The sequence below is a fragment of the Tursiops truncatus genome, chromosome 10, assembly GCF_011762595.2.
Source record: "Tursiops truncatus isolate mTurTru1 chromosome 10, mTurTru1.mat.Y, whole genome shotgun sequence".
In the NCBI taxonomy this organism is placed as follows: domain Eukaryota; kingdom Metazoa; phylum Chordata; class Mammalia; order Artiodactyla; family Delphinidae; genus Tursiops; species Tursiops truncatus.
Genome location: NC_047043.1, coordinates 66,355,874 through 66,382,131, shown reverse-complemented (window position 1 = coordinate 66,382,131; position 26,258 = coordinate 66,355,874). Strand labels below are relative to the sequence as shown.

At 54.9% G+C, this 26,258-nt stretch overlaps 1 protein-coding gene, 1 long non-coding RNA gene, 2 other non-coding genes and 1 pseudogene across 5 annotated transcripts in view; 4 read left to right on the top strand and 1 right to left on the bottom strand.

The window, feature by feature from the left end:
- Window positions 1-575: 575 nt before the first annotated feature.
- On the top strand, window positions 576-13,462 carry DUSP7 (dual specificity phosphatase 7). 2 transcript variants are annotated; one of them, XR_004528558.2, is made up of 4 exons: window positions 576-1,092; window positions 2,577-3,011; window positions 5,811-6,233; window positions 13,227-13,462. XR_004528558.2 is itself a non-coding variant. In XM_019947411.3 (3 exons), the coding sequence occupies exons 1-3, from the start codon at window positions 576-578 to the stop codon at window positions 6,116-6,118; spliced, it is 1,260 nt and encodes a 419-aa protein (XP_019802970.2). In that variant the 3' UTR covers window positions 6,119-7,872. The 2 variants fall into 2 exon arrangements, 1 of the variants encoding a protein (XP_019802970.2); XM_019947411.3 differs by lacking the exon at window positions 13,227-13,462 and having other exon boundaries at window positions 5,811-7,872.
- The window catches only part of LOC109552188 (uncharacterized), a 74,852-nt gene continuing 55,026 nt past the window's right edge, over window positions 6,433-26,258 (bottom strand). Inside the window, exon 9 of the long non-coding RNA XR_012334627.1 lies at window positions 6,433-7,672. This is a non-coding gene — a long non-coding RNA (uncharacterized lncRNA). The remainder of the gene's footprint in view (window positions 7,673-26,258) is intronic.
- Window positions 12,528-12,594, top strand: LOC117314036 (U4 spliceosomal RNA; annotated as a pseudogene).
- TRNAG-GCC (transfer RNA glycine (anticodon GCC)) lies at window positions 20,973-21,045 on the top strand. The gene has a single exon. It is a non-coding gene; the product is annotated as a tRNA-Gly (tRNA).
- On the top strand, window positions 22,880-22,986 carry LOC117314041 (U6 spliceosomal RNA). The gene has a single exon (XR_004528724.1). It is a non-coding gene; the product is annotated as a U6 spliceosomal RNA (small nuclear RNA).

Here is a 26,258-nt window from a genome sequence, read left to right as displayed (position 1 = left end):
GCTCAGCCTGATCGCCCTTCCCTCCGCCCCAACCCCGGGGGAACTCTGCTTCCGTGAACGTAGGAAGGGGATGCCACGCGCAGGACGCCCCCAGGGCAGCCCTTCAGGGTAGGGCACAGAAGAGCTGGGAGCGCGGGACAGGGGAACCGAGAGGGTCTTGGCCGGGCCCCCAGGCGAGTCATAATCAGTTCTGGGCCAGGCGAGACGGCGGCAGCGCTGAAGCGGGGCGAAGGCCGGGGCGCAGGTCTCCGGGCACACGGGACTGCTCGCGCGGCCGCGTACCCCGTGGGGAGGGGCGGCGGAGGTACGGCGCCTTTAAGCTCGGGCGCCGGCCCCGCGGCCCCGCCCCCCGGAGGACGCCTCGGCGCGCGGCCGTCCGAGACGCCGTTTAATTGGGGCTGTCAGGCCGCGGCGCGCGCGGAGGGCCGGGCGGGACGGAGGCCGGGAGGCCGGGGCGGCGGGCGTGCAGCTCGGCGGGAGGCGGGCGCCCGGAGACGCGGCTGGGGCCCGCGCGGCCGGGGCGCCGTCCCAGGGCAGGGCTGCCCGGCCCCGGCCCCGGGCCGCCCGCGCTCCCCATGAAAAACCAGCTCCGCGGCCCCCCAGCGCGGGCGCACATGTCGGCCTCGGGGGCGTCGGCGGCTGGGGGCACCGGGGCGGGGTCGGAGCCCGGTGCGGGGTCTGGTTCCGGCGCCGGTACCGGGGCAGGCGCGGCGGCGGGTGCGGGGGCCATGCCTTGCAAGAGTGCCGAGTGGCTGCAGGAGGAGCTGGAGGCGCGCGGCGGCGCGTCCCTGCTGCTGCTCGACTGCCGGCCGCACGAGCTCTTCGAGTCGTCGCACATCGAGACGGCCATCAACCTGGCCATCCCGGGCCTCATGCTGCGCCGCTTGCGCAAGGGCAACCTGCCCATCCGCTCCATCATCCCCAACCACGCCGACAAGGAGCGTTTCGCTACGCGCTGCAAGGCGGCCACCGTTTTGCTCTACGACGAGGCCACGGCCGAGTGGCAGCCAGAGCCTGGCGCTCCCGCTTCGGTGCTTGGCCTTCTCCTGCAAAAGCTGCGCGACGACGGCTGCCAGGCCTACTACCTCCAAGGTGAGGGCAGCACCGAGACCCTGTCTGGGATTGGGGCTCTCCCGCGGCTCCCGGGTGCCCCAGCCGGAGGCCGCTTTCTCTCCCCGTACCCAGCCTGCCCGGCCGGCGCCACGTCGCCCCCGGCCCGCATTCTCCTCTCCCGGGCGTCCGGCCCCAGCTGTGCGGGTTTAGGCTGATACGCAGGCCTCCTCTACACCTTTCTGGGCACGATCTAAGTGGGTCGAACAAACTTCTCCCCGCCTGGGCTTTCCTTTTTTCGTGTTGTTGGGGCCATGGCAGCTCCTAGGTTCCCCGTGAGCCCCTCAAAGGAGGGAGGGTCCCCTCCTGGGCACCCAAGTTCAGCTCCTACAGACTGGAATGCGTGTTCCTGGAAGGCCCGGGTTAGGACAGGAGTTTTTCATAATCGTCCCCGCCCCCGCCAGGGAATGGGGATCATTTGGGTTGGGGGACTCCGGGCATCCCCGCGTGGGTCTCATCACTTGGGAATCACCGCCTCTTGGAGGCGCTTGGGGCACGGCTGTAAGCAGTGTTCCTTGCCCCAGCTCTGGTTTTCTGGGACCCCCAAGTCCTTAGCCTGCCACCCCAGAGACTGTGGAAGGGGGAGGCAGCGCTGGGAGGCGAGTGGCTGCAGCCGGTGTTTCCAATTAACATTCCAAAATGGCCTCTTGCTGGCAGCGGGGCGGGCAGGCGGGAGGGGAGAGGAGGCCTGCGGCACCCTCGGGCGCAGGGCCCATCCTTAGCTGCAAGGCGCTCCCCATTTCTTGTCCCTGTAAAGCCCCCAGCAGCTTCCCCTTCTGTGGGTCCGAGGCTTGAGAGGGACCTTGTGTTATAAGGGGGTGGGTTCTGGAGAGGTGGAATTGGGACCCCTTTTATGAACTTGCCCCTGCCCTGGGAAAGAGCCAACAGATACCTTCACACTACTTCCCGTGTGGCTGAGAGTGGGGCTCAAGCACCCTATTCCCAGTCAGGGGGCCCAGGCCCTCTCTGCCTCTAGCTGACCCAGATGCAGCTCTGGCCCCTGCGGTCTCATCTATAAGAGGGGTTTGCAAACCCACAGGTGTTGGCCTGAGATGGGGTGGTTTGCTCTCCTTTACCGCTTAGCAGTTACTGAGCACCCATGGGTGCCAGGTGTACATGGGAGCTGTGGAAGAGGAATGAGCTGGAGTCTGTCCTCAAGTGCCCTAAAGCTGGTTGTATGGCTGGGGCCCTGAAGCCCTATGGGCAAGGGTATGGCGCTCAAGCATGTTACTTTATCACTTGGGGCCTCAGTTTCCCCATCTGTGAAGTGGATCATAGGATAGTTGTGGAGAAAACAGGAGGAGGTACATGTGTAAATATGTAGCACCGCCCGTGTTGTCCGTTGTTGGTGTTACGGTGCTTGCCGTGGGGAACCCTGGCTGCTGTTGGTCTTGTGCAGCCTGTTTGGTCTGGGGTCACTGGCATCGTCAGTCTCTCATCCAGGCCCTGTCTCATCCTGTCCACAGGTGGTTTCAACAAGTTCCAGACAGAGTACTCAGAACACTGCGAGACCAACGTGGACAGCTCGTCCTCGCCGAGCGGCTCACCGCCCACCTCAGTGTTGGGTCTGGGGGGCCTACGCATCAGCTCTGACTGCTCAGATGGTGAGTCGGACAGAGAGCTGCCCAGCAGTGCCACCGAGTCAGACGGCAGCCCTGTGCCATCCAGCCAACCGGCCTTCCCCGTCCAGATCCTGCCCTACCTCTACCTCGGCTGCGCCAAGGACTCCACCAACCTGGATGTGCTCGGCAAGTACGGCATCAAGTATATCCTCAATGTCACGCCCAACCTGCCCAATGCCTTCGAGCACGGGGGCGAGTTCACCTACAAGCAGATCCCCATCTCTGACCACTGGAGCCAGAACCTCTCCCAGTTCTTCCCTGAGGCCATCAGCTTCATCGGTAAGTGCTGCTGCGCTTCGGCCAGGGTGGGTGGGCTTGCGCATCAAGGTGTGTATGGGACTCTGGGTGTTGCCCGTGCCTGGCTGGGTATCTCTGGGCCTGTCAAGACCTGTGTGTGCCCTGCATGTGCCAGCGTGTGCCCATGGGTGTACCCAGGCCCACTGTGCGTCACCGAGGCCCTCGGGGCCTGAGCAGTCCCCCGACTCGCAGGCTCCCTGCAGCTGTTGGAGCCTCGTGGACTCTGCTGTCCAGCTTGGGTTTTTCTGGCTGTGCTGTTTCAGGCTCAGCAAGCTGAAACGTCCCAGCTCTCAGACCTCCCACGAGTCTTGCTTGCTTTGCGTCACGCCTCAGCGCACATGTCTCTTTAGGGGCTGTCACGGAGCCTCTTTGGGCTTTACTGTGTACCTGAGGGGGCTAAAGTGTGGCCTGGAGCCAGAGGCCTCCCCCTAACTGGCAGCTGTTGGAACGTGATGACCCAAAGGGCCTCGGCGGGGCCTCCGATGCTCCCGGCAGCCTGTGGGGCTTGCTTGGCATATAGGAGGTATTCAGAGAGTATGGGGAGAGGCTGAGGAAGTCCTCCCCAGAGCAGTGTGTTCTGCTGTCTGGCTTAGCGCCCTCTGAGCCCCCTGCATCCGCAGCCTCAGCTGACTCGGGTTCCTTATCTTTGACCTCCCATCCTGCTTTCTCCTTGGCCAGCTGGAGGCTGTTTAGATGGCAGGTCGTCTTCGGGTTCAGCTCTCACCCAGGATTCAGGAAAGGGACACAAGATCAGGGTGAATGTAAACCCTGGGCTCTCCGAGCCTAGTGACCCAGTGTTCTGTCCAGCCTCCGGTGGCAGGGAGGGGGTGGCCCGGCAGTCTTTTCCCTCTGGCGGCTATGTCCAGTGGAGGGCGTTTTGGTGTCAGCTGGGCTGGGCTCGCGTTAATAACAGGAAGTGGGAGGCTTCCCCGCCTCATCCGCTTACTGGGAACCAAAAGTAGGTGCCTGGCTGGGAGGAAGGAAGGAAGCTGAGGCCTGGGGGAGGGGCTGTGTCGGGGGCTATCCAGAGCTTCCCAGCTCTGCTTGGGAGGACGTGGCCCAGAGGGCTGTGGGTGCTGCCTCAGCATTTGTGCTCTCCCCAGTCAAGAGGGGGGTGAAGAGGGGGCCCCCGGATTTCCCAGGGCTGAGCCTGGTTTGTAGGTGTTTTTATCGTTCTTGGAGGTCCTTTTACATCTGGGGAGGGGGACAGAACAGGGTGTAGAGGTGGGAGGAACCATACTCCCTTTTTGACAAGTGAAGGAATTGAAGCCCAAGCATCCCATAGGACTCAGTGGGGCAGGATCAAGCCCCAGCACCCCCGAGGCTCCGCCACACCCTTAGAGGGCTAAAAATAAAGCCAGCGGAAGCGGTTTGACTTTGGATTACCTAGGAGTGGGTTTGGGGACCAGGCCTTCCCCTTATCTTGATGTGTCACCACTGGAGGCTTGTCTCCACTACCCCCTTCTCCTGCCCCAAATCTAAAGGTCAGACAGCGTGGTTCCACGTGAATCCATGACGTCGGTCTCTTCCCCCGCTGGTCTGGCCCCCAGTTGGTCCCCGAGTCTGGATTAAGCACCTACTGCATGCTTTGCCCTGGGAACCCTCATGTGGGCTTAGGGAAGGGAAGTCCTGCCAGGCCAGAAGCAGTGAGTGCCATACGAGGAACAGTTTGTGAACCTGTGGCCTTTTGTAGGAGTGCATCTTGAAGGAGTGTACCTGGCTCCCAATGAGCTCAGGCGGGGACCTTGGGGACCCCAGGCCTGCCTCTTGTTAATCTGTGCCTCTGGCACAGCTATGGCACGGAGATGCAGCTGTGCTCGGGTCTAGGGGAGGAGAGATTACAGGACTGAGTTGGCCGGTGGCTCAACCGGTATTTGAGCTCCTGCTGCCTGTCAGGCATAGGCGTCTGAGCACCGCACTGGGGGAATCCGGGAGGAGCGGTGGAGGGGAGAGTTGGCAGAACTTGGTTGGCTGTGGTGGGAGATGTCACTGGCACATGGGCCAGGGAAAGTCTAGTAAGTGGTCTGGGTAGGCCCCACATAAGCAAACCCCACTCGTGAAACTAGGCGTGGCCCTGGTCCCAGCCCCTGGCTATTCCGGAGCAGGACTAAGGCCCCGGGGACTGGCTGGGCCGAGGGCAGAGCCGAGTGCTGCCTGCCGTTCCCTTGTGGAGGAGCCTTCATGAGGCCTGTTTCTGAGGAGGCTCTCGGGGGCACCCATGGAAGCTGCCCCAGGACAGCAAGCTCAGCCCTGAGCCCCAGGTCGTGGGCTAGCGGGGGTGAGTGCTGCGAGTTAGGAGGAACCTGTGTGTGACCTTGTGCTCCTTACTTGGTCTCTGTGCCTGTGTCCTCATTTATAAAGTTAACTTGGTAGCCATGGTGCCGAGGACCTGAGAGGATGCAGGTGACACCTTGGCATGTAGTAGCACACGGTTAGAGCAGCAGTAGGACTAGCAGTGATCACAGTGTTTGTGGCGCCCCCCCCTTGGCTCACGTCCCTCTAAGAGCACTGTGAGTAAGCAGGCCCTCTGACGGGAGAAGACCGAGGCGCAGGAATGTCCAGTGACTTGGAGCTACCGTGTGGCAGAGCCCTCTCCACAGTCATGCTCTTAACCTCGACCCCAAGTTGCTGTCCCACCCGCGTGGGACTTCACCAGGTCACTTGGGAGTCGGGAGGCACCAGCCAGTCACCATGCTGCCCCCAGCCCCACCTGTGCCCCAGCCCCACCTGCGGTGGCTCCCTGGAGGAGGTGCTGCCCTGACCCGTGCCTGTGTGTTTCAGACGAGGCCCGCTCCAAGAAGTGCGGTGTCCTGGTGCACTGCCTGGCAGGCATCAGCCGCTCGGTGACGGTCACAGTGGCCTACCTGATGCAGAAGATGAACCTGTCGCTCAATGATGCCTACGACTTTGTCAAGAGGAAAAAGTCCAACATCTCACCCAACTTCAACTTTATGGGGCAGCTGCTGGACTTCGAGCGGACGCTGGGGCTGAGCAGCCCGTGTGACAACCACACCCCCAGCGAGCAGCTCTACTTCTCCACGCCCACCAACCACAACCTGTTCCCACTCAACACGCTCGAGTCCACGTGAGGCCGGGGGCACGGGGCAACGGGCCAGCCCCTCCCGGGCCTCCACAGGGCCCGCAGGGAGGGCCCACGCCTGCTGCCTCTGGCGTGAGGAACCCGGACATCGCCTGTGCCCAGAGGTGAGCTTCCCTCACCGTCCCGGGGAGGGTGCAGCCCACAGCCAGGCCTCCCCCGGCAGGACTTTCCGGAGGGGCCCTCGGCTCTCAGACATGTGGCTTTGGGAGTCCAGTGGGGCCTCGTCCTTGTCCCAGGACACTCCTTTCTGCTGATGGCCCAGCCAGTTTGGCTCTTTTTTTTTTTAAAGACACATCCATGGACCTGAGTTTACTTTTTATTTTTGGCAGGTAAATCCGAGCTCCCTGGAGCAGAGAGTGTTCAAGCTCTTCTTGATTTTTCTTTTTTAATGAAAAGTGTTATTTTCAGGCTACATGCAACAGTGGATTGTATAAACCAGTATTTCATCCCTTTCTTGATCCTGCGAGAGAGAGAGAGAGAAGTGTTATCAGTTTGTTTTTCTTCTTATTTCAAAAAGCAATTCTTGGGTTTTTGTTTTTAATGGAAAAGACAAACCCCGCGTTGATCTTGACCAAAAGCGTTTTGCACATGTGTGAAGCCTCCGTTTCCGCAGCGGCCCTTAAAGGGGTGGTTTGCTGCTCTCGCCAGCTTTGGACTCCCAGGCCTGCCCACACCTCCCACCTCGGCCCAGCCCGACCTGGCGCTGCATTTGCCTGTGATGACTGCCGCGAGTGGTGAGTGGTGGGCTGGACAGGTAGCCTTTGCATTCTCTGCCCACCCAACTGCCCTTCTGGTGGTCCCTGCCAACTGCCCCAGGCAGCAGAGGGAGGCCCTGCCACTGTCCTGCTGGAGGTGGGGCCACAGGGGGCTGCCACGCAGTAGCATTAACCCTCCGGGCTCAGCCCCGAGGGGGGCCTGGGCCCCAGGCCCTTTTTATATGTACCCACTACTTGCTTGTTCCTCTCTCTGTCTGTTGGTAGCTGAGGGTGCAGGCCCAGTGGCTGGGGGGGGTGTTGGTGGTGGCACCCAGCCCTGCCTCCCCCGAGTCTCTTCCCTCACCCTGGTTGTTGCTTTGGTTCAGCTGCCACTCCCAGCCCCCTCAACCCGTGAAAGCCTGCCCTCATCTTGCCCCTGCCTTCTATTAAGAAACTCGCACCCATTTCAATCCCAGGGCAGGGGTGGGTGGCGAGGATGGACAAGGAAAGGGGTGTGAGGCTCCGTCCATCCCTCCACCCCCATATCCACAGAACAAAGCCACGGATTCCGTTATCCTCCTCCAGTTTTGTTCCTTCTCCAACCTCAGTTCTCCCAGGTGTCAGGACTGCATAGGGCCTGGGGAGGGGTGAGCAGTCGGGCTGGGGTCCCTGAGCGAGCCAGCACTCAGCATGTGAGCAAGGCCACGGAAACTCTGCCCCCACTGCATCTTACCTCACAGGGGTGGTTTTCAGGGATTCTTTAAGGCAGCAGATTAAAATCTTGCCACAGTCAAGAAATTGACAAAAAGCTTCCGTGCTGTACATGGTTCTCTTTCTCTCTTTTTTACCTTTAAAAAGAAAAACCCAGAAAGATGCATCAGATTTGTGTAAATGAGGGTATGCCAAGAGGGTGGCCAGTTTTGCTTTATGAACTTATGAAGGAAAATTTGTGACCCTACATATATATACACACACATACATATATATATCCCGATCCAGCAACGGGACTTTGTTTATATTGCAAATAAATATTATTTTTTCTTTAAAACGAATTGTGTCTGATAAGGGCCAGGGGTGGAGGCAGTGAGGAGGGGCACTGTGGCCAGTATCCCAGTGCCTGCTCTGCGAGAGGCAGCAGCCTGATCCTGCCTGGGGCCTGTTGGGCACTTGCTGTGACTGGTTGGAGGTGCCCAAAGCTGGGAGGAGCAGCTGGGGTGTGGGCATTTCCCCAGCCACTCAGGTGCAGGCAGGCTGGGGCATCTGGGCTTTCTCCATGTGCTTTGGCCCACTGGTTAACAGGTCAAGGCTTGGAGAGGTTTTATGGACCAAGGTTACAGAACTGAGCCCCTGCTCGCCCAGAACCGCCCAAGGCTGTCCACTTGGACATTGCCCAGACTGCCCAAGCGCTCCAGGCTCCTGACCTGCCCCCCTGTGGCCCCGGCGCCCTGACCCTTTCTCTTTCTACTCTTGTGGACGGGACATGGGGTGTGTGTTTATCAAGCTCCCTCCTTCCCCCTCTGTCCCTGGGATGCTTACAGGACGTGAAGCCTGGTCAGTGAGCAGGTCAGCCCTGCTTTGCTCCTCAGGAGCTGGGTGGCTTCAGACAGGTCCCTCAGCCTCCCTGAGCCTCAGTATCTATATCCGTACAGTGGAGCCAGTCACACCCAAATACCCAGTGCTTTTCACGTTCGGGCATGCTGAACACCTGATGTTCATTTCCTGGTCTGGACCTGGGCCTGCAGGGAGGGCTAGGCTGTGCCCAGCTTCTCCAGAGCAGATGAGCGTCAGCCCTCCATGCAGGCCCCTCTGGAGGCGTAAGGCCAGGCCCTGGGGGGAGCAGGGGGCAGGCAAGGGTCCTGGAGAAGAATGATGGCCGTGGCCTGGGGAGCGAGGCCCCCAGTGGGCCCCACAGCCCCATGTTACAGATGGGGAAACGGAAGCTCCGCAGGGGCTTCACCTCTGACTGGACTGAGCCCCGGTCATGAACTTAGGGGGACCTGGGGGCTGACTCCGCTTCCCCATCTCTGCCTCTCCCCTGGCTTTATCCCTTCTGCTGTGACCAGCACTGGACTAGCCCTGGGTGGCAGGTAGGTGGGCAGGGCCGGAAAAGTGAGAGCAATTCAGCCCCTTCCCCAGCACTCCCCTTTGGGCCATCTAGGCTCTGCCGTCTCTGTCCCTGCCCCATCTCTCCCCGTGAGTTACATCCAACGGGAACAGTCACACCCTCACGCGTATGAGGAGGGCTAGGTGGGCTCGAATCCCAGCTGTGTGGCTGCCAGCTCCTCAGCCCTCTCACTCAGCCTTCCCATCTCTAGAAGGGGGGACACTGCAGTGCGGCCAGCAGGCCCGTGGGAGGGGGAGGAAGGGGGTTCTCAGTGTCGGCAAAGGGGCGGGGGCTGCTTTGGCTCTCGGGCTCCCTCAGGGCCCTGGTCCTTCTGTGCCAGGGGCGGGCAAGGGGGTGGGGGCCTGAGCAGGCAGAGACTGGACCTTTGTTCCCTCGCTGCCCTCGGCCAGGGCTGGGGAAGCCCGCGGGTGCTGGGCGGGGGGCTGGGCCCTCGACAGGCCGAGTAAGTGCCTGGCAGTGCCACCGTGCCCAAGCACAGGCTCGGGGGTGGGAGCAGCAGTCTCCTCCTGAGCTGGCCCCTCCAACCAAGCACTGAGGGACTTTACCTCCTATGCAACCTTAGGCCAGGTGGCCTCTGACCCTCGGTGTCCTCATCTGTAGAAACTCCCACCTCACTACCATGCCTGGCTGAGGTTTCCTGCAGCTTCCTTCTGGTGGGGGCAGAGGGATAGGTCATGGCTGGGTGGCTGGAGCCCTGGGTCCTTGCTCTGACCTTGGTCTAGGTCGTGCTAGACTGCTGTCCCCACCCTGGGTCCCAGGTTCCTGCCTCATGGTCCCTCCCTCTGAGCTCCTGTTGTTGCACCTTGTTTTGGTCGTGCTGTCCCCCTGGGCCCTGTCCGTCCCAGGCCTCACTCTGAGCTCCTGTTGTTCCACCTTGTCTTGGTCGTGCTGTCCCCCCTGGGCCCTGTCCGTCCCAGGCCTCACTCTGAGCTCCTGTTGTTGCACCTTGTCTTGGTCGTGCTGTCCCCCACTGGGCCCTGTCCGTCCCAGGCCTCACTCTGAGCTCCTGTTGTTCCACCTTGTTTTGGTCGTGCTGTCCCCCTGGGCCCTGTCCGTCCCAGGCCACCTTTGGCTGAGGCCTTGGATGCCAGTGGAGCTCGAGGACACCTGGCTCTCGGCTGCATCTGCTTCGTCTCTGTGCCCTCAGTCCCATCTCTTTCCTCCTGACCCTCTTTCTGCCTCCCTTTGGGTCCCCGTTTCTGTCTCCATCTCAGCCCAGGCCCCCAGGACCCCCTCATCCACTTCTTAGCCACTTCTTAGCATTCTCATGGGAGGAGGATCTGAGCCACTCAGTCACTCACTCACTCATTCGCACATTCATCCAGCAGCCATTTCCTGTGCCGACTGGGCTGTCCCAGTAGTCGGAACATGCCCGAGGGAAGTTCAGTGATGTCAGACTGGGTGGCAGGATAATAGGGCCCTCAACTTGTCCTCTGATAAATGAATCAGGTGCAACAGCAAGAGTGACTAAGGCTGGACACGAGAAAGAACTTGTAGCACTGTGGAGGAGTCACCCTGAAGGGGGTCTGACAAGGACACCACAAAAGAGATGAACATTTCCCTAGAGTGGTCCTGCTCCGAGCCCGGGGGAGGGGGAGGCTGCCCTCAGGAGAGGGGCCACCTCCACAGGACCCCTCCCCAGAGTGCAAACATAGTCATCCCTGACGAATGGGGCAGGGCGGGGGCAGGCAGCAAGCCTGTGCTGGAACCCGCTCCCACCCCTGCTGCCGCCACCACCTGGTACACGCAGGCCTGCCCCTGGATACTATGTGTGCAGCGGGCAGACCCTCTGCCTCAGCACGGATGTGGCCGGGAACACCGGCACCCACACCCAAACCCTTAACAGAAGCCAGAGACGCTGAGTAGAAGCAAGGCCTCCCCACCCTGCTGCCCTGAGACTTTTCACCCAGGTCCTGCCTCCCCCATCGGGCTGGGAGCCTTCTCCCTCTGGCCGCATGAAGGACCAGATACACAAGCGCACACACACTGCCCCCTCATTCTTCAGACAAGACAAGCCCAAGCAGGTCTCACGGTGATGGAGGAGCCGCCTGCCTCTGACTCCAGCCTCCTCTCATCAGGGTGTGGCCCTGTGAGGTCATCCCTTCCCAGGCAAGGCCATTAAAGACCATCATTAGCAACTCCCTAGAGGTAAGATGAGGCCTCAGCGCCATTGTCTCTGGCTGGGCCAGATGAGCCCTGACAGGGAACAGGGGACTCCAGCCCCTGCCAAACCCCCTTTGCTCAGGAAGGCAGCCCCCTTCCCAGGTCTGCTCCGTCGCATACCTCCAGGGGGCATCATCTACCCTGTGGCTTCTGTGCATCTATAGGATGTCCATCCACCCCTCTACGTCCACACCTCCTCCTCCAGTCCCAGGGCCCTTCCATCCCTGCTGCAAGCAAAGAGGGGCTGCAGCCCCTTCTCCAGGGCTGGATGGGCCAGCAGGGGGGTGGAGGGGTGTGGTCCAGAGGACAGGGGAGCCCCTAAAGAGCTTTAAAAGCCCATGGCTGTCACTAGACATGACAGTTATAGTTGTCACTATAGACAGTTAAGTTATAGTTGTCACTAGAAAGATCCCCTAGAATGTAAGTTGGTGGAAAACAGTATGGAGGTTCCTCAGAAAACTAAAAATAGAACACCATATGATCCAGCATTCCTACTCCTGGGCATATATCCAGACAAAACTAGAATTCAAAAAGATACATGCACCCCTATGTTCATAGCAGCACTGTTCACGATAGCCAAGACATGGAAACAACCTAAATGTCCAACAACAGATGAATGGATAAAGAAGATGTGGTACATATACATAATGGAATACTACTCAGCCATAAAAAAGAATGAAATAATGCCATTTGCAGCAACATGGACACAACTAGAGATTATCATACTAAATGAAGTAATTCAGACAAAGAAAGACAAATACCATATGGTATCACTTATATGTGGAATCTAAGATATGGCACAAATGAACCTATCTATGAAACAGAATCACGGACATAGAGAACAGACTGGTTCTGTTCAAGGGAGAGGGGGTTGGAGGAGGGATGGAGTGGGAGTTTGGGGTTAACAGATGTAAGCTTTTATAGAGAGAGTGGATAAACAACAGGTCCTACTGTATAGCACAGAGAACTGTATTCAATATCCTATGATAAACCATAATGGAAAAGAATATTAAAAAAAAGAATGTATATATAACTGAATCACTTTGCTGTACAGCAGAAATTAACATAGCAGTGTAAATCAACAATGCTTCAATTTTTAAAATATTGATTAAAAAATTTAAAAACACTAGTTTCTGAGTGGAGAACAGGCTGAGGGGCAAGTGTTCAGGACAGGGGACACTGAGGAGGCTAGCATGGTCACAGTGGGTGGTGGGGACTGGACCATTGTAGCATGGGAGGAGAGGCGGAGAGAAGGACACAACCGCAGGACCAGCAGCACTTGAGCCTCATGGGAGGCAGCACCCATGGTGTGAACACAGGGTCCCAGTGTAACTTAGCAGGACCCTATGGGGCCTTCCTGGGACAGACCCCTCCTCCATATCCTCTGCCGTAGGCCCTCTCTGAAGTACCCAGATAGCTTTGCGCAGTGACAGTATTGTAGCCAATGAGGTTTATCCGAGGCACGATTACTGCTAACTGAAGTACCCAGATAATGGTATCTGATGCACATCTCGAGTTCTTTTACAGATATGAAAACCACGTCCTGGCTATTGTAAATAGAGCTGCAGTGAACACTGTGGTACATGATTCTTTTTGAATTATGGTTTTCTCAGGGTATATGCCCAGGAGTGGGATTGCTGGGTCGTATGGTAGTTCTATTTTTAGTTTTTTAAGGAACCTCCATACTGTTCTCCATAGTGGTTGTATCAATTTACATTCCCACCAACAGTGCGAGTCCCTCTGGCTCTACATGATGAACTCGTTTAATCCTCCCTGAAGCCCTAGGAGTGGGGTGCTGATTGTCCCCAGTGGGCAGACGAGGAAAGCAAGTTGAGAAGGGTCTGCACTGGGGTCTGGGTGCACGTCTGGCTGACTCTGGAATACTTGCTCTTGTCATAGTGAAGAACAAATCTGCCTCCATATTGGACCTGTTTCTTTTACTCTAACCTTTGTCTTCTATTACTTTTGCTACAAGAATGTTGCCTGTAGCCTGAAATATACAGGACAGCCCATTCTCAAGGCTCTGACTTTCAAAGGTATAACACTTTTCCATTCATGTAGAGATAAAAGGTTGCAGAACAGAGAATAACATTTGTCTTGTTGGAGGTTTACAGGAACATCATGACCTGGGCTAAGTTGACAGACGCAAGAAGGAAGGATTCTGACACCAAGAAGTTTGCACCAACCAACCACACCCCCTCCCCCTTTTAACATGAAAAAAGCCTGAATTCCAACTCTGGTAAGGTGGTTCTTTGGGACATTAGTCCACCATCTTCTCAGTATGCTGGCTTTCTCAGTAAAGTCGTTATTCCTTGCCCCAACAACTTGTCTCTTGCTTTACTGGCCTGTCATGCAGTGAGCAACACAAGCTTGGACTCAGTAACACTCTCAAATATCCCAGGCCTGAGAGGTCCATGGTGGCTTTGGGGTCTTTGACCCCTCCCAATCCCAACACCACCTGGGCTCCCACCGGTGCCAACCCTAGGAGCAGCATCTTGAGGGAGGGTGCCTGTAACCCCCTTTCTGAAGGGATTACAATTCATCTGTGGGTTCCCTGGGCCAGGCTGGGCAGGGGAGGCAGAGGAGGAGAGCTGGCATCACCTCGGGAGGCTTGGGAGGGAGTGTTGAGTCCGGGCTGTCCCAGATTGCAAAGGCTGGAGGGGCAGAGACTCAGGGACACCCAGTTCTAAAAGGTAAGGTGTCAGGGAGGCTTCCCAGAGAAGGGGACATCTTGTGGTAAAGATGGAGCTTCTGCTGTTTCTGCCTCCAGGCCTTTGCCCCTGCTATTTCCTCCCCTTGAATACTCTTCATCACCCACCGCTCCCTTCAAATGGCTACCTCTGCCTACTCTGTCCCTGAGCTTGGCTCAAATGCCTCCTCCTCCACGAAGCCCTCCAAGCCTCTTCCCCCAGCTGAGGTTCTGGCACCTCCTCTGGCTCCCATGGCCCTCTGTGCAACCCCATTCCCTGGAGGCTTTGCTTGTCAGGACGCTGGGTCCAGCTGGGCATCATCATCCCTCTGGCCACTGTCTGAGGCACCTCTGGGAACTTGCCCAGCTCTGGATGTCAGGCCTGTGTGACCTGCGCACACAGAGATGTTGCATGTGTGCCCAGAGTACACGTCCTCACGTGTCCAGGTGTTGCTGATTCTGCATCTGCCTCTGGAGATGCTGAGGAGGTGGGACTGACAGGATCTCTGGCCTCTGCAGCCCCTGTTCTCCCTGCCTCTGTGCCCACCATGGTCGCCTGCCCTCCCCTCTAGTTCCAGCCAGAGCTCCTGTTTATAAATATCTGCCACCACATTGGCTAAGTGGAGGGGTCTGGAGGCCACGCTAATTGATTAATTAAACCCTCTCGGTTAATTAGCTCCGTCCCTCCAGGGAAAAAAGCCTAGAGCTGGAGCCAAAGCCTCCTCTAGGCTGGGGGAGGGTTTAATTAGCCTGGGTCAGGCTGAGCCTGATGCCAGCTGCTGGGGGCAGTGGAGAGCCGGGGAGGAGTTCTGGGCACTGGAGCCAGCGGGGCCACCTGGGGTGGGGATAAGGGGGCCTCCAGCTTGGGCCTGAACCAGCCATTGATCACCCTGCCCAGCCTCCTGGCTCTTCACCTGAGCCGCAGAGGCCAGGGGCAGTTGGACCTGGAGGAGGAGGGGAGAGGTGCACCGCAGGGGGCAGGACCTGTGGGAGCAAAGGAGTGGAGGCTGACCCCCAGAAGATAAAAGGGCCTTTACTTGGTTAGCATCCCCACACGGGCTGAGGGAGACTCCAGTCTCTACAAAAGGGCCTCTCACCCTTGGCTGCTATAGCACAGTGAGGGCCTTGAATGCCAGCACAAGAGCTGAAACTTTCTCTGGATGTGGGAAGACACGGCAGGTTTGAAGCCAAGGAGGGACCTGATCAGGTTTGGGTTTTGGAAAGATCGTGGGCTGGGGTAGGGGATGGATTGCTCAGGCGAGAATGGATTAGAGGGGCAGGAAAGGGGTGGGAGCTGGCAAAGAGGGAGCTTCAGGTGTCCAGAGAGAGTGGAGGTCCATCAGGTGTGGGGACTTGTGGGGAGGTAGGTCTAGCCTGGGTGTTAACAGACTAGCTAATGCTGTGTGGCCTAGGGCCACCCAGTTCCCTTCTCTGGGCCTCTCTCCCCTAATCTGCAAGGTTCAGGGAGGGGTCCCCGAAGGCCAGAGCCTTGGGATGTGAAGTCAGGCATGTTTCCTCGCCCCAGGACAAAATACCTGCTTTCCCCGCAAGCTCTGCTGGCACCCAGGCAACCTGCCCAGCAGGGTTCACGTGCATGAAGAGCAGAGCCCAGCCCCCAACACTGTAACATCATGGTTCCAGACCAGAGGACAGAGGGGGAGGGAGGGGGAGGGAGGGGGACACCTTTGCTGGGTACCTGTGGCTCCGGATGGCCCCAGGGAGGGAGCTGGCCATGGGTAGGAGGCCGGGAGCCCAGGACACCATGACCGACACAGCAGCAGGCAGGGCTGCAGCCTTGGCAGGAAGCCGACCCTGGGCCGGTCCTCCAGCTCCCTGAGTGGCTGCCCAAGTGGGAACAATGACCCTTTCACGTCACGCCTCCTCCAGTCACAGAAACTTTGGCGCCGTGGGACAAAGGGGCCATTTCATCATTGTTGGGCTGCATCAACAGCCCGCCGGCCTGAGCCCTGTTGCCCCCACCCAGCCCAGGCCCCGGGCAGGGAGGCCGGCTGCCCAGCCCGACCAGAGCCCAGCACTTTCTCCCGGTTCGGCCCAGCCACATCCATCCGGAGACCCTCCTCGCCTTCCTTACCTTTTGGGCTCAGCAAAAGCTGCGCCAGAGCCACGCTCTAAGGACCTACGAGGACAGCAGGCTCTGCCCCCATCCTTCCCCTCCCGAGTCCTGGTCTTCCTATCTGTGGGAAGGGGGCTGGGTGAGATGATCTGCTACCCTGACCCTGAGGGGTAAAACTTTCCGCTTCTGCTCCTGACCTCAGCCAGCGCCCAGCCCCTAGTGAGAGCACCAAAGTGGGGAAGAGCCCCTGGCCCATGGGGTGGAGAAAGCAGAGGAGGTCTCTTGGTCTGAGTCCTCACCAGGCGCCTGCTTAGCCTCTGGTTGCAGTGACCTTCTGTGGTGGGAGCTAGCTGAAGGCCACTTCTGTTCATCCTTGAGCTAGCCTCCCCCCCAAGAGCACTTGGCCAAGAGGCCAGGGGGGCCAGGGCTCTACCCAGGGCAGACTCTCCCCACACACAGCCCTGTCTTCTGCCTCCTTTTGTTAGGGACTGGGGAATTGGAACCCTGAGCCGGCAGGCTTCCTCCCTTCTCCACTTGGCCAGCGTTTGCTGGGGCTTCCTAAGAGGGAAAGCAGTGGAGCCTTAGGGAAGAGGTCCCAGTCTGGGGATCAAGACAGAAACTGCACCTCCTACCCCCTGAGGTCAGAGCTGTCTCAGAGAGAAGCCCGAGAATCCAGACATCAGGGGCCCCAGGCACAGCCTCAGAAGCAGGGCTGTGGGACAGGGTGGTGGCCTTGTGGCGGGTGCCCACAGGCAGCCATGGTGTTGGTAACTCATCCCCCAGTGGAGTGCATGGGGGCTCCAATTGCTGGGGGCCACCAGAGGGGGGGGAGGCAGGTAGCTCAGCCAAGGCCAGAGGGCTTGGGGGGTCACCCCTGGGGACGTCTGCGTGACATAAACCATTCAAGCAGCCAGTCTGGGACTGGAACGCCGCTTCTGCTCAAGGAGGAGATAGGCTCTACCCTGATGGGCTCCTTCCCCAGGACCCAAGAGTGGGACAAACTGGGAGGGTGGGTTCCTGATGCTGGGGCGGGAGAAGGTCAGGGGCACGTGGGTACCACAGTTTTCCCCAGTCCACAGAGGAGAACCCTGAGACTCAGGGTGAAGTGACCACTCTAAGCCACATAGCAGGTGAGCAGCAGAGCCTCAGCCACTGGGGAGGAGGGAGCCGGAGGCTGGGGCTGGTCACCACAGGGGTCTGGTCTCCAGGTGACCCTACTTGGGTGCTGGGCAACAGGCTGGCTGTCGAGGGCAGATACTGTGTATATGGCTGCAGGGGACCTGCAGGGCCGGGCCTACTCTCTGGTTCCTACAGCTGCCTGTCCGCCCACCCCTGCCCCACCGGGCCCGGCGGCACTGCACACACACTGCCCATTTGCCCTGCCTCACTTCCTCTAAGACTAAAGAATCACCCCTTCAGGGGACTGGAGCCTGGCACCCGGCAGCAGGAAATGCCTGGCCCTGCCCTCCCCAGAGCAAGCCCGCCCTGTACACCACCCACCCCAGTCTAGACTCCCAGGAACATGTGGGGGTGGGGCCACTGCCCTGGGTAGAGGCTGCCAGGCTCAGCCTGGGAGTAGAGGTGGATGTTCTCCCTCCCAAACCTGGCCAAGGTCCCCTTCTGTCCCAGCTGCCCATCTTGTTGACCTCCAGTCTCAGAATCCCTGGTCCCCCAGCCCACTCAAGCCCAGGACCCTGGGAGGGGGTTAAGGGCTGAGCCCCTGCTATAACTCCAGACCGAGACCTGGGCTCTGATCACAGTTTCAACCTCCTTCAATTCCAAGGCAGCCTCTGAACTGTGTCCCTCCAGGGAACAGAGGTTGAGGCTGCCTCAAGATGCCTGAGGACAGAAGTGGGAGCCTGGCCTGATGACACTGGGGGTTCCTAGAATCCCTACATGATCCGCTGCAGCTGCCATCAGGGTAAGGCGGGGGTCGGGGGTTGGGGCTTCAGGCAACTTCTGGCTCTAGGTGGGGTCGCAGCTCCAACACAGCCCTCAGTCTCCAGGCTCTGCCCCAGGCTCAGGCCCCAGCAGTGGTCAGCACCTGCCCATGCTGGGCCTATACTAAGCTACTGAGGCTCAAGGGAGAGGCACAGCTGCCCGAGTGTTCCTCAGCAGGGCTGGGAGGCTGAGGCTCTGGATTCCGGCTCCAGCTCTGGCCCCAAAGGTCAGCGGGCCTGCAGCTAGGTTCCTACACCCTCTGGACCCCAGTCTCCCAGCTGTGCACACTGGCTGGACTCACTGAGGGCTGCTCCCAGTTCAGACACCCCGAGTTCTTGTGTAACACCTGCTAGGCCAGACATACCACAGTCTATTAGTCAACAGGATCCCAAATAGTCACCTCACCCTGACTCAAGGGTTCTGGGAGGGGACTCCACTGTCCTCAGCCTCTGACCTCCCATGAAGGGTCACTCTGAGGAGGACACACAATGCTCTGATAGCACCATCCCTCGGCCCCAAGACTCCTGAGAGCCTCCATGTAGGTGTGCACCCACTGCTGCCCTGGGCTCGGTGAGTGGCTCTAAGCTGTGTGATCCAGGGACAGCTCTGTCCTCTCTGGGCCTCAGCTGCCACCTCTACACCATGAGTCCATTCCCTCCTTGGGGGCTATGGCCATGATCAGAGATGTCTCATGAACCACAGCTCTGGTAACAGCTGAGCCAGGGGGGTATCACATGCAGCCACGTCCCAGTGGGGTGAGTTCTGTGGCCTAGCAGAGAGTCTGGCTTTGCAGACTGGTTTGCAGTCCCACCTTCAGAAGTGACCCCTCACTTCTCTGAGCCTCACTCAGTGGGGATAATAGAGATACCTGTCTCACCAGGTGTGGAAGTGACTTGTCTGAGCCACCAGGCCCCGGGGAGAATGGGAGCAGCAGCTGTTATTGGGTGTGCCTGCTGGGCAGGGCAGGGGGCGGGGGGAGCTCCCAGACACCCTCAGAGCCGCTGGCCCTGGGCTGGGAGTGGATTCCAAGGACCTCACCCCACTGGGGTAAGGCCCCCGGGATGCTCTTTCAGGCACTGCCCAAGCAGCCACACTGCAGGGTGTGCCCCAGCCGGAGGAGGACCGAGGGGGTGGACGTGCTGCCTTGAAGGTGGGGAACACAGTCTGGTGACCCTGCAGGTGGGTGCGAGGAGCAGGGTGCTGGGCCACTCTGCCCCAGGGCTGGGTCTCAGGGGACAGAGGGCAGAGAGAGGGGAAGGGGGTGTGGGGAAGCCCTCAGGAAGGTGGTCTCAGGCCTCTTTCCTCTGACAGTACAACTCTGAATACTGCTATCTGAGCCTGAACTCTGGATTGGGGGGAGTCCTAGGGCCTCAGGCAGCGGCCAGTGGGCTCAGCCACGCTCCCCCGCCAAGGAGAATTCTGCCTCCTGGGTATCTGGGGCCAGTAGTGACCCCTGCTCAAAGCTGAAGACCTCACACAAGCTCTCCAAACTCCTCTACCAGATTCCCATTTTACTGTGAGTGTGGAAACTGAGGCCCAGGGAAGTTTAATAACTTGGGTGTGGGGAGGGGCCGCCCACACCCCAACCCTTGCCTGGGAAGGAATGATGGAATTGGAGTGCTTCATTCTGGGATCAGGCTCAGCCTCAGGGAGGCTTCAGGACAAGGCTACCCCGAGGCCTGACTGCACCAACTCTCCCTTCTGTCCCCAGCCAGCTGCCTCCTACCTGGCCTAGCATTGCCTCTTCCAGGAAGCCGCCCCTCCCCAGATTGACTTAAGTACCTTCGCTGTGCCCACTACCCCCTAACCAGTGCTCTGAGGGTTTGTCTAGCTGTGGGGCCCCCATGAGACTACAGGAGGGCAGGGCTGGCTTGCCTACCCCTGAGTCCCCGCAGAGGGAAGGGTGAGGCCTGGTGTGTGTACAGGTGAGTCCTTCTATCTCAGGGGGATTCCAGGGGGCTTTGTCCCAGGCCGCAAGTATAACGGCTTCCAGAGTAGGGCTGGGTCACAAGTATAACTGCCTCACAACCCGCCAAGGAAGTGGACCTGGAGATGCCTTCTGAAGGCGTTTTACCTGCTTTTGTTAAAAGGCCTAAAAATATGCATGACCTTCGACCCAGCAATCCTGTTCCTGGGAATTTGCCCTAAGGAAATCACCACGTGAAGGAAAGGAGAAGCAGTTAGTCTCTAATTTGCTCTGTGGTCTTAGGAGAGTTGCTTTCTGGACCTCAGTTTCTCCGACTGTACAACGAAGGGCTGCAAACATACAGCCATCACACCTCATCTGTCCCATGTTCCACCCATGGCAGACATGGCCAGCTGATCACAGAATTCTTCAGTGGTCTAAATCCTGCGTCTTCAGGCTTCCCTGGTGGCGCAGTGGTTAAAAATCCACCTGCCAATGCAGGAGACACGGGTTCGAGCCGTGGTCCGGGAAGATCCCACATGCCGCAGAGCAACTAAGCCCGTGCGCTACAACTACTGAGCCCGCGTGCCACAACTACTGAAGCCTGCACGCCTAGAGCCCGTGCTCCGCAACAAGAGAAGCCACTGCAATGAGAAGCCCACGCACCACAATGAAGAGCAGCCCCTGCTTACCGCAACTAGAAGAAATCCCACGTGCAGCAACGAAGACCCAAAGCAGCCAAAAATTAAATCAATCAATCAATCCTGTGTCTTCTAACGGGCTCCACATGACCCCTACCAATGGAGCAGAATCCCCCTCTTATTTACAGGATAGTCCCTCCAGTGCCCTGTAGCTGGAGTGACCTGTGAGGTCTAGAAGCATCTGGGGGACTCAGTAGACCAGGCCTTCTCTGGGGCTAGCTCTGCAAGCTATGGGAAGAAAACTATCCTTCCAGAAGCTGCCTCTCTCATGCTCAAAACTTAATTCTGCAACACACCCTTGAGGGGGTCTATCCACTGAAGTCCCTAGCTCATCATGACATCCTAACCAAAAATGTAGGCAACTACAAACACCCCAAAGAACTCCCCATTAGGATGCATATTAGCTAACTGGGGTGAATTTAGACAGGATGGTTTAAGAAAAAAGAAATTAATTTTCTTTTGCAATACTCCATGGCCCCAGTACAAACTGGGGGATCAAGAGATCTGGCCAGAAAATGGGTCATTGAATTACCATACCATCTTAGGACTTCCCTGGTGGTCCAGCGGGGAAGACTCCGCATTGCCAATGCAGGGGGCCCGGGTTCAATCCCTGGTCAGGGAACCAGATCCCATACGCCGCAGCTAAAAGCCCACATGCCACAACTAAAGATCCATCATGCTGCAACGAAAGATCCCACATGCCACAACTAAAAGATCCTGAGTGCCGCAACTAAGACCCAGCACAGCAAATAAATAAATATTTAAAAAACAAAACAAAACAATACCATCTTGCAGCTGGATGTATTTTGTAAAAGGAATGGTAAATGGGGGGAAGCCCCACACATCCAAATGGTCACGACCCTATTCCAAGATCCAGATCTAAAAAACTCCTGCTGGGTGTGCCTGGCTCACACCCCTTCAAAGTGCCTTTTTCCCCCACAGGAGTTCGATGTTTTAAATGATTCCCTTATGAGTCTACCTCCTCGAGGTCCACAACCAGGAACTCCTACCCACCCCACCCCCCAGTTCTGAGAGGGGACAGTTTCCAGACCATCTGCCCCAAGCGCCCCTCCTGAGCTGTTGGAAATCCCACCACTTTATCCCTCAAACTTTGTCCTGTCCTCCATTACTGGAGGTGAGTCCAGCCAGTACTACATGAAGCAGGGCTACCTACCAGCCTCCAAATACCAAACTCTGCCCCTTAAGGGAAGTGCCAGCTGGTGGTGGAGGAACAATCAGAGTCCACGTCCCTTTTCCTATGGCTGACCTAGCTACTTGCAAAGAGAAATTTGGACGTTTTTCCAAAGGACCCCAGTTGGTTCATAGAGGAATTCACCAAGCTGACAATGTTCTATGAACTTACTTGGGGGGACACACAGGTCCTCCTTTCTACCTGCTGCACCTTTGGAAAGCCAGATCCTTGGTGCAGCCTGGGCACATGCCAACAAACTGGCAGCCCAAAATCAAGGATATATAATCTACCTTACGGAGGGGATGCAATCCCTGACCAAGATTCCCACTGAGACTACCAACAGGGAGGTAGAGGGCTTGAACACAGGAACCACATGATAACTTGCTTCATAGAAGGAATAAAAAGGTGTGTTGTTAAGGCTGTTAGTTATGACGAAGAACAACACAGGAAGTAACGCAGGGAAAAGATGAAAATCTGGTCCTCTTCCAGGACAGTTTGGTGGAGGCCTTTAGAAAGTATACCAATATTAATCCCGACTCCCCTGAAAGGCAAGTCCTAGTAAATACCCATTTTATCACTCAATCTGCCCCAGACATTAGGAGAAAATTAGAGAAGGCAGCTATGGGACCCCAAAAATTCTCAACAAAATATTAGCAAACCGAATCCAACAACACATAAAAATGATCATACACCACGACCAAGTGGGTTCATCCCAAGTTCATAAGGATGCTTCAACATACGCAAATCAATGTAATACACCACATAAACAAACAAACAAAGACAAAAACCACATGATCATCTCAATAGATGCAGACAGAGCATTTGACAAAATTCAACATCCATTCACGACAAAAACTCTTACCATACTGCGTATAAAGGGAACACATCTCAATATAATAAAAGCTATTTATGACAAACCCACAGCCGATATAATACTAAATGGTGCAAAGCTGATAGCCTTCCTGCTAAAATCTGGAACAAGACAAGGATTCCCACTCTCACCACTTCTATTCAACAGTATTGGAAGTCCTAGCCACAGCAATCAGACAAAAAAAGAAATAAATGTACCCAATTGGGAAAGGAAGAGATAAAATTGGCATTACACGCAGATGATATGATACTATATATAGAAATCTCTAGAGACTCCACACAAAAACTACTAGAACTTATACACGAATTCAACAAGGTAGCAGGATACAAGATTAACATTCAGAATCAGTTGCATTTCTTTACACTAACAATGAAACACTAGAAAGGGAATGTAGTGCTTGCTTCGGCAGCACATATACTAAAATTGGAACAATACAGAGAAGATTAGCATGGCCCCTGCACTAGGATGACATGTAAATTTGTGAAGCGTTCCCTTTTGTTAAGAGAAATCAAGGAAACACTCCCATTTACCACTGCAACAAAAAGAATAAAATACCTAGGAATAAACCTACCTAAGGAGACAAAAGACCTGTATGCAGAAATCTATAAGACACTGATGAAAGAAATTAAAGATGATACCAACAGATGGAGAGATATACCATGCTCTTGGATTGGAAGAATCAACATTGTGAAAATGACTATACTACCCAACGCAATCTACAGAATCAATGCAACCCCTATCAAACTACCAATGGCATTTTTCACAGAATTAGAACAAAAAAATTGCACAATTTGTATGGAGACACAAGAGACCCCAAATAGCCAAAGCAATCTTGAGAAAGAAAAACGGAGCTGGAGGAATCCCAGACTTCAGACTATACTACAAAGCTACAGTAACCAAGACAGTATGGTACTGGCACAAAAACAGAAATATAGATCAATGGAACAGGATAGAAAGCCCAGAGATAAACCCATGCACATATGGTCACCTTATCTTTGATAAAGGAAGTAAGAGAGAAAAGACAGCCTCTTTAATAAGTGGTGCTGGGAAAACTGGACAGCTACATGTAAAAGAATGAAATTAGAACACTTCTTAACACCATACACAAAAATAAACTCAAAATGGATTAAAGACCTAAATGTTAGGCCAGACACTATAAAACTCTTAGAGGAAAACATAGGCAGAACACTCTATGACACGAATCACAGCAAGATCCTTTTTGACTCACCTCTTAAAGAAATGGAAATAAAAACAAAAATAAACAAATGGGACCTAATTAAACTTCAAAGCTTTTGCACAGCAAAGGAAACCATAAACAAGATGAAAAGACAACCCCCAGAATGGGAGAAAATATTTGCAAACGAAGCAATTGACAAAGGATTAATGTCCAAAATATACAAGTATCTCATGCAGTTCAATATCAAAAAAACAAACAACCCAATCCAAAAATGGGCAGAAGACCTAAATAGACATTTCTCCAAAGAAGATATACAGATGGCCAACAAACACATGAAAGGATGCTCAATATCACTAATCATTAGAGAAATGCAAATCAAAACTACAATGAGGTATCACCTCACAACGGTCAGAATGGCCATCATCAAGAAATCTGCAAACAATAAATGCTGGTGACGGTGTGGAGAACAGGGAACCCTCTTGCATTGTTGGTGGGAATGTAAATTGATACAGCCACTATGGAGAACAGTATGGAGGTTCCTTAAAAAACTAAAAATAGGGCTTCCCTAGTGGCGCAGTGGTTGAGAGTCCGCCTGCCGATGCAGGGGACACGGGTTCCTGCCCTGGTCTGGGAAGATCCCACATGCCGCGGAGCGGCTGGGCCCGTGAGCCATGGCCACTGAGCCTGCGTGTCCAGAGCCTGTGCTCTGCAATGGGAAAGGCCACAACAGTGAAAGGCCCGCATACCGCGAAAAAACAAAACAAAACAAAAAAAACTAAAAATAGAACTACCATACGACCCAGCAATCCCACTACTGGGCATATACCCTGAGAAAACCATAATTCAAAAAGAGTTATGTACACAATGTTCATTGCAGCACTATTTACAATAACCAGGACACGGAAGCAACCTAAGTGTCCATCGACAGATGAATGGATAAAGAAGATGTGGCACATATATATAATGGAATATTACTCAGCCATAAAAAGAAACGAAATTGAGTTATTTGTAGTGAGGTGGATGGACCTAGAGTCTGTCATACAGAGTGAAGTAAGTCAGAAAGAGAAAAACAAACACTGTATGCTAATACATATATATTGAATCCAAAAAAAAAAAAAGGTTCTGAAGGACCTAGGGGCAGGACAGGAATAAAGATGCAGATGTAGAGAATGGACTTGAGGACACGGGGAGAGGGAAGGGTAAGGTGGGATGAAGTGAGAGAGTAACATTGACATATATACACTACCAAATGTAAAATAGATAGCTAATGGGAAGCAGCTGCATAGCACAGGGAGATCAGCTCGGTGCTTTGCAACCACCTAGAGGGGTGGGATAAGGAGGGTGGGAGGGAGACGCAAAAGGAAGGGGATATGGGGATATACGTATGCATATAGCTGATTCACTTTGTTATGAAGCAGAAACTAAGGCACCATTGTAAAGCAATTATACTATAATAAAGATGTTAAAAATAAAAGGGAATGTACAAAAACAGTTCCTTTTAAAATTGTGCCCCCCAAAATAAAATACCTAGGAATAAACCTGACCAAGGAAGTGAAAGACTTATACACTGAGAACTATAAAACATTAATAAAGGAAATTAAACAGGATTCAAAGAAATGGAAAGATATCCCATGCTCTTGGATTGGAAGATTTAATATTGTTAAATGGCCATACTACCCAAAGCAATCTACAGATTAAATGTGATCCCTACCAAATTACCCATGACATTTTTCACAAAACTTGAACAAATAATCCAAAAATCTATATAGAGCCATAAAAGACCCAGAATTGCCACAGCAATCCTGAAGAAGAAGAAAAAAAAGGAGGCATAACTCTCCCAGACTTCAGATAATAGTATAAAGGTACAGTAATCAAAACAATGTGGTATTGGCACAAAAACAGACATATGGATCAATGGAACAGAACAGAGAGCCCAGAGATAAACCCATGCACCTCCAGTCAATTACTCTTCAACAAAGGAGGCAAGAATATACAATGGGAAAAAGACAGTCTCTTCAGCAAGTGGTGCTGGGAAAGTTGGACAGCTGCATGTAAATCAATGAAGTTAGAACACACCCCCATACCATACACAAAAATAAATTCAAAATGGCTTAAAGACTTAAACATAAGACATGACACCATAAAACTCCTAGAAGAGAACATAGGCAAAACATTCTCTGACATACATTGTACCAATGTTTTCCTAGGTCAGTCTCCCAAGGCAATAGAAATAAAAACAAAAATAAACAAATGGGACCTAGTCAAACTTACAAGCTTTTGCACAGCGAAGGAAACCAACAAAACAAAACAAACAGAAGAAAAAAAAAAAGAAAAAACAACCTATGGAATCGGAGAAAATATTTGCAAACGATGTGAACAACAAGGGCTTAATTTCCAAAATATATCAGCAGCTCATACAACTCAACAACAACAAAAACAAACAACCCAATCAAAAAATGGGCAGAAGACCTAAATAGACATTTCTCCAAAGACGAAATACAGGTGGCCAATAGGCACATGAAAAGATGCTCAACATCACTAGTTATTAGAGAAATGCAAATCAAAACTATGAGGTACCACCTCACACCGGTCAGA